This window comes from Tiliqua scincoides, chromosome 4, assembly GCF_035046505.1.
Source record: "Tiliqua scincoides isolate rTilSci1 chromosome 4, rTilSci1.hap2, whole genome shotgun sequence".
Lineage (NCBI taxonomy): Eukaryota > Metazoa > Chordata > Lepidosauria > Squamata > Scincidae > Tiliqua > Tiliqua scincoides.
Genome location: NC_089824.1, coordinates 164,452,559 through 164,465,627, shown reverse-complemented (window position 1 = coordinate 164,465,627; position 13,069 = coordinate 164,452,559). Strand labels below are relative to the sequence as shown.

The following is a 13,069-nucleotide window of genomic DNA, read 5'->3' as shown; positions in this document are numbered from 1 at the left end:
CAGGGAACCACCCACCACTAAAAAGGCTATGCTCTGCATCCCATACCTCAGATAGTGGTGGGAAACAGAGTCTCAGATGAAAAACAGTGCAGGCCAATTTCTTCAGAAGATAGTGCTTCAAGTATTCCAGTTCAAAACAGGTATGAGTTTTACAGATAATAACCAGCACCTTGAATTGAGCCCAGAAACACACTGGCAGCCACTGAAAGCTGGTGTAACATGTTCAAACTTGCAGGTAACCAACAGCATTCTAACTGCTGCATTCTACACCAATTGCAGTTTCTAAGCAATCTTCATGGGCAGCCCCAAACAGAGTGCATTGCAGTAGCCCAAACGACATGTATGGACAGGCCTGGGGGGAGGGGAGGACAGTGGGGCAAAATCGCCATTTTTCCAGACCATGACAAAACAAGATACAGTACAAAACACATTTATTACAAAAAGATAGTTGGGCACTTCAATCTCAACCTATCCAGGGCTGAATGTCCACTACAGCTTCAATTCACTTTCAGTGTACTTCTATTACCCCAATGCAGTCTGGAGAAACAGCTTTCCTACTAACTAACTGCACCTATGTCTCATTTAGATTAAGCTTCAGTTTGTTTACCCGCATCCAGTCCTTCACTGCTGCCAGGCAGTTCGGCATTTTAACAGCATCCTTGGTACTACATAGAGCTGGGTATCATCACCTTACCAGTGAGACCACATTGCAAACTTCCAAACAACCTTTCCCTGCAGCTTCACAAGATGGAACCCTGCAGGACCCCAAAGGCCAAGGGATTGAGCAGCAGCCCCCAGTACTAGGATGGAACCTGTCTCACAAGTAGAAACAGAGCCACTGTAAAACCATGCCCCCCAATCCCATCCCAGCCAAGGGCAGAATGAAATAGTATCAGATGAAGCAATTCATCAAGGAAAAGCAAATTAAGCTTCCAAACAAATTTCCAACAAACAAAACCCAACAAAGCTAAAATATCTGTGCTCCATGTTTTGTACTTCTGGATCACAATGACAAATGGCTTGGATAATAAAGTACTAGCGTACTTTCAAAAAGGAGCACCATACCTTGTACTTTTAATGTATATTAATGTTGTTTGTTTTCTTTTCATTTTATTGTATGTTTTTCTTTTTTTTTTATTTTGTTATAATAAATAAAGTAAAAACAAAAAAACAAAACAAGAGCATCACGCCCTTATTACTGTAATAGGAAGCAAGATGAACTTACCACAGAACTGGTGAAGTTGAAGCAGTGTAGAATGGAAAGCATGAGTGCCAAGAGGGAAGCCTAGACTGAATGAGTCCTAAAGCAACACTCTCAAATGGTCCTTACGGTGGATGCTGCAAAGTTTTGTTACAAGGAACACTGAACTCAATATAATTGGTGTGCATTATGTGTTGCTGTAAATCCCTCACTGCATTTGTTCTCAAGAACAAGCCTGCTTATGTTAAGTTCAAGCTTGGTCTCATGCTTTTTAAAAATCTCAGGTAGCTCCCTGTACCAAATCATAGGACTCCCCCTCCCACAGCACTCCCTCTGAGACCTAAAGTCCCATGAGCTTAATAAGGCCGAATCCCCACTTGTGTATTTCAGCCTGGCAGGTCTGATGCTTCTTATCTTGAGCTTCAGGAAGCATTTCTTTAATTAATAACATTTCTGTGTCAATGGAGAAAACTTTATACTGAGAATGAATGGCCCTCTCTCATTAGATCCAGTACTGTCATGATGTATTCAGCCTGTGGAGTACAATTCATTTTCTCTGCAGTGTATGGGCTTCTTTCTTTTTCTTAGTGTGTGTGTGGGGGGGGGGGGGGAGAGATTTTAGAATGAGTGACTCATATTTGCCAAAGTTGACATGAAACTCTTGACGTGAAATGCCTTTGTCAGGACAAGCCTTCAGAAAGGTGATGTTTCCACTCAGAAGTTTTTTCCTTATTAGAGAAATTGCATCTTAACAAGGAAAAGGAGACTGAGCAAGGTAAGAACAGCTGTCTCGCCTCTACCAACCCTGTTCATGCTCATCAGTTGGGCCAAGACACAGTCAATCTACCCATGCATTGGGTGGACACAGAATCACCATCTTGTTTCTGACCCAGTATTACAGCAAGGAAAATGTCTGACAGCCTTCTTGGTAATCCTTACCATACATTCCATTTGGCTGGACAGTTTCTTAAGATGCATAAGAATGCATGCAACTGACATCAGCTGTTAACAGTGGCCACCAGAGCCCTGAAGCAACACAAGATAATGCTAATTTACAAAATGATGGTACAGGTGTGCCCCCTTATCTGTGGGGGTTCCGTTTTGCAACTCCCCATGGATAGCTGAAACTGCAGATACAGGCAAATGCCCATCCCCACAGTCGGGGGGGGGCTGCCCCGAATCCAGAAGCAAGGGGAGTTCCGCTCCCCTCGCCTCTGGAGGGAAGTCTGAGCTCAGCAGAGGCTGGGAACGTCTGTCCTCTGCCAGGCTCAGACTGAGCTCTGTACAGAAAAATCACAACTTTGGGTTTCACAGAGAAACCAAAAGCGCGGTTTTTAATGCCTTATAAGGCATTAGGAGGCCCGGGGAAGCCCTCTCCTGCCTCTGCTAAGCTCAGGCTCCCCTTGTCTCCAGAGGGGGCACGCGCAGGAGGGGCCATGTATCTGCAGATACAGAACCTGTGTACAGTTCCTTCTACAATAGTAAGAAAGTCACCTTTCCAACAACCACCAAACACCGGATATTAGTATTTATACAGTGTACCCCACAGATCTGACACACCATGGATGCTGTGGATACCAAAGGAAAGCCACTTCCGGTTTGCTTGTCAAACCAGAAGTGGCTTTCTGAGATCTCCAACAGGCCTTCTGAGGTCCTCAGAGGCCAATGGAAGCCTCCAAGAACCTCAGAACTTTTCTGAACACGACCGGAAGACACTTCCAGTTGCATCTGGAGGTCCTCTTAGGGACTTCCTATAGATCTCACTATCTGTGGATACCAAGGTCCAACCTATAACTGCATTTAAACAAGAAGCAATTCCCATAATTTTTATTCATTGTTCTTAATATTCTTAATCATAAGAAGAGCCCCAGGCCAAAGGTCCATCTAGTCCAGCTTTCTGTATCTCACAGTGACCCTCCAAATGCTTCAGGAAGCACACAACAAGATAAAATCTGCGTCCTTGAACCCCCCTGCATTTGGGATTCTGAGGTAAAATCCCAAGCCCTAGCAAACCCTAGCATTACAAAAGCAACCAAGAAAGAAATCTAGGTATTCTACTCCCTTCCCAGCAAGGAATGAGAATTGCAAAATAGTCCAAGAGGAGAGAATGGTTTGGAATTTGTTTCTAACATGGAGACAAAGGATGCAAAATGCTAGAAAGAGTCACAGATTATTTTTCTAAAAATGAATAGGAATTTTGCAAATCAGTTTTGAAAGTGTTTTGTTGAAAAGTGGTACATACTATAAATAAAATGAGAAATAAACAGGATATATGGGGGAGAATCCCCCCCCCATATCCATGGATCCTCTATCCATGGTTTCAGCTCCACTCCCCAGCAGGATCTTCTAAGCCCAGCAGAGGCCATGTGCGTCTGCCCGCAGACTCTGCTGGGCTCTGTATGACAGTAGGTACTGAAAAGAGACAACTTTCGGTTTTTCATGAAAACCAGAAGTGACGTTTCTTTTAAGACATGGAGAGGCCTAGGAAAGCCCCGGTAGCCTGGGGGGTGTCCCTCCCCCATATTCGCAGATACAGGAGCACGTCTATTTTCATACTCACTTCACCTAGTCCTCCTGGCATTAACTGGAGTCAAACATTCAATACCTATTAACTTTATCACCATATTGCTGTAACTTGATTGGTCTTTGATTTTTCTTGCATCTGGATTTGAACCAAGAGGCTTTCTGCAAACTTATAATGCTGCTCCCTTTTTATGAGGTGTTTATTCTTTGCAGAGTAACAGCACACTGGCTGGCAGTAGCGTACCTGGAGGGGGGCAAGTGGGGCAAATACCGCAGGCACTGCGCTAGGGAGGTGCTGCTGCAACCTGACCCCCTCCTCCAGTACGTCAAGAGCTGTGCCGACAGTGGCTAAAATGCAGCCACTGTCAGCATGATTCTGCGCCGCCCTGAGGGTTGCCTCTCTCCTCTTCCCTTTCATTAAAGGAGAGGAGAGGGGATGGTGCTCACCGCTTCCCATTGCTCTGAGGACTGCCCCACTTCCCTTCTCTTCAAGGGGAGAAGAGAAGGGAGGCACTCAGACCAACCGGGAACTGCGCAGAATGACTACGCTCCTCCAGTCACTCTCTGTGCGGTTCCCAGTCGCATACTCTCTTCCCCTTTAAGGGGAGGGGAGGGTGTGCCCTTCAGAGCAGCACAGAAGCAGTGCATGCTTCGTTCAATTTCGGAAGATACTTCTCAGGCCCCAATGCAGCCCTCTGTGACACTTGTGAACAGCACAAAGGGCTCCATCGGAGTGCTTTGGGGGCGCTGGAAGCGGCACCCAAGAGGCAAGCGCCACCCGCCTCCTGGAAGTGGCACTCACCTGTCATGGGCGCCTCCTCCAGCAGGCCCAAAGTGTCCCAGTGGAGCCCTTCACGCAGCTTACAAGCAGTACAGAAGTGTCCATCAGGGCCTGGGTTGCCTCCTTTGTTCCCCTTTTTCTTTCAAAAAGGAAATGGGGGCAGCTGCGTGGAAGTAACTGCGGTGGCGATGACATCACCACAATTACAGGTTGAGCCTCATTATTTGCGTGGGTTCCGTTCCAAGCACTCACATGGATGGCAAAAAAAGCACTATAGCAAAAAACAAAGTTTCTTTGCTCCAGTGATTTAAAAACACATTGCTGACCTATGTGATGTAAGATAAGAGTCATTAAGAAGACAATCCATCAATCAGTCCTCCTCCAAGTGCTTACAAAGGCACTTCACTCAGTCCCTCTCTTCACCAATGCAAAGTGACCACCTTTCTTTCAGGTATTCAAGGGGAAGGGAGGGGTTTCCTGGAGAGAGAAGGACTGATGGATTGTCAGCCAGCTGCCCCCCCTTTCTCATTAAGGAGGCTATTGTTAAAGGACTGTTCAGTTTTTTAAACTGATTGTAAAGGAATGCATTTTTCCCCTTCTCTAGGGATCAGCACATTCCTTCTCATTTGCAGTGGCCATTCATGCTGAGTCAAATCCGTGTATAAAAAAATCCGTGTATAACAAGGCTGGACCTGTACTTCCAGGGCAGGGGCTGCTAAGGCAGAGGTGGCCACAGGCAGGGGAAAGCCCAGGACTGCCTCTGCTGGTTGGCTTCCTTCGTGTAGTCATATGACATAATTGCGCTACACTGAGGAAGACATCCTAGGTATACTGCACATCCCCAAGCTACTGTGCCTCCTTCGGTACCTGAGGCAGCATTTCAGCCCTGTGCCTCTTCCATTTGAAAAGAAATGCAGCTCAGTTCTGCTTTGCTAAATCTTATTTGGCAATGTGTCCAAACACATGCAAACTTAATTAATTCGGGGGGAGCCTCAGCATTTATAGTGAAGGATAAAAGTAAACAGGGAAATGAGACGTGTCAGGGTTGGCTGCAAGTGCTCTCTCACTCAAGCTCAAGCCTTGTTCTCTGACAGGCAGCTAATCGGATGTGATGCCACTAAGCCTGCTACAGCCAATCTCCACCAAGAGAAAGTGACGGGCTGGCTGCTGGAAAGTGACAGGAAGCTGCTGTAGCCCTTATTTCTGTGAAGCAGGAACAACAAAATCATGTCTTTTCCCCACTTGGCACCAGAGATGCCTATGGATCAGCCTCTAAAGATAGGAGGAATATGAGCTGTTAAATGGACCCTCCCACTTGATGAAGATGCATGAAGAAGACAGACAAGAAGTTACATTAAAAGACTCAAAAACGCTTCCATGCTGTCTCCTGCTGGCCACCAACCCTCAATTCCTTCATGTGCGGGGGGGGGGGGGGGGATATTTCCCATTTTATTACTGTCCTTCATTGGACCATACAGTCGTAATGATCCCAGGACCTTTTGTCTAGTCTGCTTCCCAGACACACAGCCCAATACTACTTAAATCTCCTTACAGTGATGAAATGGTGTGGCTTCCGCAATATCCCATGGGAGATTTTTAGCTGCTGGAGGCCTCCTGAGGGGTAAGAGGACATTTGTTCCCTAGCCCCAGAGTAAGCCCCAGCAGCAGCAGTGATATCACTGGCACAAATCCACACTGATCTGTGCAGGCGGATCAGACCCGGGAAGGGGATTTGGATACGGTGCACACTGGTACAGCTGATCCTGCCGCCCTCCTGGGCCCAATCAGTCCACCCCTGTACCCACTGCCACCCAATCCTCCACCCTGCTCTGTTCAACCCTCTCCCTGCCCTCGCCACTGGATCCAACCCTCTAGCAGACTCCCCACTCCCCATCATGCCCCCTCCTGACACCATTCCATAGTGGATTTCCTGCTCCTGTGGGCCGCTGGAGCTCCAGTGACATGGCAGGAAGGCTCTGGCCTTCCTGCCAGTGTCCGGGCAGCATGCTACTGAGTGTGCTGCTGAAGAGTGCTTTCTGGAACTTTTTTAGCAGCACCCGGCAGCAGAAAGCACGTTCCACTGCTGGCCAGAACCCACAGAATGGGCTTGTTCTGCATAACTTCTGCATAATTGGACATAACTTTGGGACTTTTGCCTTGAAGAAATTTGTAAGAGACCAATGGAAAGACGCAAATGGAGGAAACAGCAAATAAGAGCAAAGGACAAGCAATATAGGAAAGATTTCCTGCATTGGAGCAGAAGAATCCAGACCCAACATTGTTCTGATTCCCCAACCTGGTCACCTCCATCCAAAAAACCAATCCTCACAAATCCAAACTAAGGAATATTTTGATGTTTTGCAGGGAGAACAATGCAATACATGCGAGAAGCTCACTTTCTAGGTCTCACTCTACCCAATAAGGCAAAGCAACTGTACATCATACAGAAGATGCTAAGAGTGTCACAGGGAGGGGAGGGGAGGGGGAAGTGGCCTTATAGTACAGCTGTATAAAACTCATCCCCAAAGCAAATCTGACTTTCAGTCCAGCAAAAGAATGAAGGAACCCTGGCGCTTGTGGCATTCTCCAAGTTGTTCCCATGCCAAACCTTAAAAGGAAGTTAAGCACTGCTGAATCTTTGCAGGCAATAACACCAATCTATGTTGGCTTTACACTTTACAGTCTAACCCTAGACAAGGCTCAGATACAGATCTTTCTGTTAACACAGAAATAAAAAAGCAATTATTTTGTTTGAAAGAGGAGCACCATTTCCTTCCGCAGTGGGGCTTCTGCTGCCAGTTCACTCTTCATTTTTCAAGCTTACACTAACCAAGCCAAGGAGGTAAGTGCCATTGAATTTCCTCTGTAGTGAACAAAATAAACATGGATTTTTCTCAGGCAACGTGCCTCAAGACTGGGAGAAACACATCAGACTGAAGGCCAAATCTGCTACATTAAACTTCAGATTGAAGGAGTGCTGCTAAAAAGTTGTGGATGTCAATGTACCATCATTATGTGCTTTTTGGTCTGATATAACCAGGAGCACTCTGCTAGGGAGAAGCAGGCACCAAACGGCAGTGCTTTTTGGCAGTGTAGATATTTCTGTTAATAACCAGGGCTAAGTGATACACATGTGCTCAAGCCAAATACATTTCCAAATACTACCAAGATCCTACAAAATCTTGGTAGGATCTGGCATACAGCAGTTTCAGCAAGTATCTACTTAAAATGCTCTTTTGGAAGGGAATTTGATGCTAGCACACAGAAGTTGAAGGAAGTAAAAGGCAAGATGCAATAATATCCTATCCAAAGTCAGAATCAACTCCCTACCAGCTCCTGACAGAACAACTTACACCTTTCAGGCCACAATGTGCCAGAAGTGAGAACACGTGTGCAGCAAGAGGCCTGCTGAGAAAAACCACCAAAGTGATTGTAGCTCCAGTGATTGCAGAAGAAAGCTTGAGAAAAATAAAAGAAATCCACACCAGCATACCAATTCACCAGCCACTCTCTGACATGGAAAAAGCTTCTATTTCAACCCAGAACATGGTGATCATACGCAAACCCTACGCACAAATCAAAATGTGTCACCACAACTAAATACACCCCCCCACACCCCGTTAGAAATATAAAAATAACAAATCCTAAAATACCAGCTGCACTGGATAAAAATCTACCACCATAGGAGTTTGTCCAAAGCAAAGCTTCTTTACAGATTTCCTAAAAGCTTGCAGGCTCCTATGGTGGGCCCCTATGAACAAGGTGTCCCCCAAACATCTAATATGGTAAGAAGTGACATAAAGTGTATTGTTAAACAACACCCTTCTGCCCAGGGGCTTTTGCACACACACAAAATATTAAGGCATATCAACAAGTGACCACAGAATAATGTTAAATTATGAAACAGTTTCAGCGTGGAAATACTTGACATTTTTTAAAGACAGGAAAGCAAAGTCAGATATCAGTTCGCTGGGAGGCTTAATAAGGGAAGTAAACATGGCAGAGGAGCACCGTTATGGGCTCTGGTTCTGAGCCTGCAGCATTCATCTACCAGGTACAGGTGGAAGGAAAGAACACTGGAGACATGAAACACTGACCAGCTACTAAGCTGGTTTTTCCTTGCAGCAGCTTCTAGCTATATAGTAGGAATAACCTGCATGAGCAGTGTGAGTGTCAACAAGAGAACCCATTCTCAATTTTCCCTCTTCAACTCTCCCTACACCATCTATCTGTCTAAAGAATGTACCTAAGCATGGTGCTAGGGATGGGGAAGGGAGGGAATTGAGAAGCTACTCCAAGCTTCCTAGACTGAAGCTATATCAAGCTCACAAATATCTTTTTGCTAAGCTTTTAAAATTAATGCATGGGAGTGTGAGGCAGTGGCCACCCTTGGAGACCAATAGCAGAGGCTGTAGCTGGAGAGTTCGGTTCTGGTACAGGCAGATATGGAGCAGCGAGTCAGTAGCAGCAACCACAGTGGCAGACAGGCAACCTGGGTTAGGTACTGGATCAGATAGACCAGAAGCAAAGGCTGCAAGGCAGGGGACACAGTCAAGGACAGTATGGAGGTAAGAGACTGGATCAGGAAGCTAATCTGTGTTGCTTTGCAAAAGTATAAGTCGCTCAGACAGAAGATGTGGTCTCAAGGCAAAGGTTTTACAGGGCCAGGAGTGCCTTCATTGTGTAGTGAGATCAGCTGAGCATATTCAAGTTCAGGGTCAGTAGTTCAGAATGGTACAGCAGCTCAGAGGGTGCCCTTGAACCACACAGCAGAATCTGCCTGGCTTGGTGAGGGACCAGAGCGCTGGTGGCAAGGTACAAGAGGCTGCTGACAATTTGAGACTTACCCCAGCAACTCACAAGAAGTCAATGTTCTTTCAGAACAACAGGGTGAAAGCCCCTCCCCAATCAAAATCTGGTTCTTATTCAGGAACAGTATCTGTGTAGCACATACACATAGAAACACACCTGTTCTAGTATGAAGTACAGCCTTCAAGCCAGATAGTTGCCATTTTTAAGGAAAAAGTCTCTCTGACAGATTATAACATGGTTCAAGTCCTGGAGAAATCCCATTTGTTGCTATCTAGCATTCCTGCCTGTTGGCAATGTTGCCCATTTAGAGGAAAATTGATGCTTTTCTACGTAGTATCACCAACTAAGTGCATAATTTATATTCTTCTGGGGATGGATGGGGACTTGGCATCTTATCATCTGACCAACTGTCAGTGCCAGCCTTCCTCCCCAATGGCATGCCCCATAATTATCTCTCTGAGATGACCAGGCACTGGTATGCCGACAAAGAAAGACTGACACTACGAAAGCCAGAAGTGACATGACAGTGATAAACCATTATTCCAAATAGCACTGTGGCAACTGGAGAATCAAGATATGGGAGAGATAGCAGCACACAACAACATGCGTCTCCCCAAAAATAAACATCCTAGAGCAGAAAGAAACTTTGCCAGGGCAAGAGTGGTCATGCCATGAATACATAATCCTCCACTCCATACTCACATTACTTTTAAGTCCCAATCTCCACAGGTTACAAAAATCGACTTGACGCTGGGATCCAAAAGGCCTTCTTTTGCCATCCACTCATCAACCCTCTGAAAGAAACAGGCAGAAAGGAGATGAGCTTTCTGGGACACAGAAAGAGACGCAGTTAAATGCTGATAAGCCTTACAATCACAAGAGAAGAAAATTGTGATCTTATCCGACACAGTGCGCCCCCCCTCCCATCTCATTCTGTTCCCTCTTCATCTCTATGAAAGTACACTTGGACCTTTGAAGATCTGTGATAGGAGACATCAAGCAGCCAAGGAAGGAGTGATCTTATCAGGAATCACAACACTTCTGCCTACAGAACAGCCACCACACAATATTTATGGAACAACAATATTACTTGGCTATTTCCTGCAAACCGCTCCCTCAAACCTACCCAAAAAACAGTTATTAGCAGTTATAATTTGGTCCTATTTCAACACACCCTTCGAAAAAGCAGCTGACTATAGGATTATGTACAGATCCTGAATAAACTAGACATGGATCAAGGGCCCCATTAGATGGAGAACATAAGAGCAACAATTCTCCTCCTAAAATAATCAGCCACATGACTGGATGAAAACTATACCCAAATAAATAAGACCGTAGGTGCCAATAAAGAATATCTTATTGATAACTCTTCTGCTACTTTAATATTACAAGAACCACCACCTGATCTCCTTCAATAGATACTTTTTCAAAAACACTCCCTTCCTACAACTAACCTAAAACATCAGCATCCAATACCTTTAAGAACAGTGGTTCCCAAACTCAACAGGGCTGTGGCACCCTTCACACTCACAGGAGCACTGCACAGCTCTGCACAGCCTCTTCTTTCCAGCTTGCTAGGCTGACACTGCGCAAACTCTCACAAGAAGAGTATGAAATTTCATGAGAGTAGCATGAGACCATGTGCTATTCAAGCAAAATTCTGCACAATGTCTGCCCAGTGAGCTGGAAGAGGGTGCCGGGGCACACACTTTGGGAACCTCTATCTTAAGAGCAAAGACCCTTCTTCCTTAAGTATTGAAAAAACCTGGAGGGTTTATAATTTTATGCACTTAATAAATCTTTGCATGCTCATTTAAGGATGATCATTATTCCCATTTTACTGATGTGAAATCAAGATCAACTTTCAGATATGGGAGATGTGTGTTCATATCCCTCTTCAATCCCAAATGTACTAAGTCCAATAGATTATTAGCTAAGTTCAGACATACCCCAATCTGGTTAACAGAACAAATTCTTTATCGTGGTCTGGACCCAAAATACCATGTATCTAATTGTGCACACCTTTGGGCAAACCCCAAAGAAATATGGACTTAAGTTTCTTAAGCATTTGCTCTCCACGTTGCATGGCAAGCCTCTTCTGAAACTGAGATGACTAAAAGCAGTTTATGATACTCCATTGTGGTCTGTCACCCAAATAGAAAAAGTCACCATTTCGACAAGGCAGGCTCAAGTCCTTGGACCTGCCAAAAGTGGCAACTTTATTCTGGCCCATTTATATAGCATCACACTACGTATTAAGTCACACAGTGCAAATATTGTATATTGTACTGCTTGATTACAATACTGAGAAGAGGGAGGGGTATCAGGACTTGGATTTGTTATAATTGAAGATGAAGTGGCAGAAGAGGAAAAGGAGAGCCAAAGGGGTCAACAGCATCGGAAAAAAGACTTGGAGTCCTCAGAACCCTATGCACCAGTATTTCAGTCATTTTCCATTTCTCCATGTTCCATTTCTCTGTGACCAAGACTAGGCAGTTGATGTGGGGAAAACGTGTGTGTCAACAAATCCAATGGTACAAAGACGAATGTAATAGCAAATATTAAGAACAGCAAATATTCAGTCCAGTGACTCCAGGAATATTTATAAAGCTGTAAGCCATCAACCCTTTGCTGGAGGTGCAATTCCCTAAGTGCCAACTCAACTCAACAGTCTCACACTTATTGTTAATTTTATATGGAGTGCCAACTAACATTTCCTTGGCCTACTTTGTACTGGGCTACACTGAATAGCAGGAAGACATGAGTGCTTAGAACCTTGTTGGTGGCCCTAACCTTGAGAAGGGGATCTTAGGGATAGTGAACAACTACTAAGGCTTCCTCTACTAGTTAAATAAAGTTTTGAGTACAGAATAGAAAGCAGGCGCTCTCCTCAGGGTTGGTTGAGGAAGCTGCCAACACAGGAGGCAGGGAAGCTCACTAATGAATATTATTCAATAACACCCAGCTGGTCCCTTCCCGCTCGCCAGGACATTCCAAGCTATCCCTGAAGCAAGAGAGAATAACTTTAACCTTTAATCAGATTTCCTTACACAAGCTGTGGTTGCAATTATTTTGATTAAGAACTATTAGGTGCAAATCCTGATGGGAGCAACACATTGAACTGCAGTCAGAATAGGATCTCCTCCTAGAGGATTCCATCCATAGATGCCAAGCAACAAAAGCTATTGATTGTAAAAGTACTTTCAGCTAATTAAGCCTTAAACACTGAAAGAACTCAGCATTAAGCAGATGGCACTATTAAGCCTATCTCCTATATTCAGAACCCTTAAAACACAGTGGAAAGGATTGTGTTCCTGAAACCTTATGTCTATTAGTGAGCATTTAAGTAGAGATGTACATTAATTTATCATCTTTCATGCAGTAGTTTTATTGCGACATTGCTGACCCCTGAAGACCATCTCCAGCAAGAGAATTCCCCCACACACACCTCCCTTCATGACTTCTAGCAGTAGTCTGGACATGTTGTCAGTACCTTTGACATGAACAGCTGGAAATGACAGATCAATGGTTCAATATTCTGAACAGCATGTCACTGATGTGACAGCAAATGTTATTCTAATGAAGCTGTAATCATAGTCAAATTACGTGGTTCGATACACAGGAAGAGGAAGGGGGAGGGGAGAAGAGGTGTCAAAGGTCAGGAACTAAAGGTCATTCTGCTTACCTCAAGCACTTGCTGGAGACTAGGCTGCCCATCCACCATGGCTTGAATAATTCCAGTCAGCTAAAAC

General features: G+C 44.8%; 1 protein-coding gene across 3 annotated transcripts in view; it reads right to left on the bottom strand.

The window, feature by feature from the left end:
- Positions 1-13,069, bottom strand: part of ERI3 (ERI1 exoribonuclease family member 3) — a 261,189-nt gene that overhangs the window by 183,532 nt on the left and 64,588 nt on the right. For all 3 annotated transcript variants that reach the window (XM_066624931.1, XM_066624932.1, XM_066624930.1), the window contains exons 4-5: positions 13,003-13,062; positions 10,020-10,111 (exon numbers count right to left, since the gene is read on the bottom strand). In XM_066624931.1, the coding sequence (XP_066481028.1) occupies positions 10,020-10,111; positions 13,003-13,062 (152 nt within the window). The remainder of the gene's footprint in view (positions 1-10,019; positions 10,112-13,002; positions 13,063-13,069) is intronic.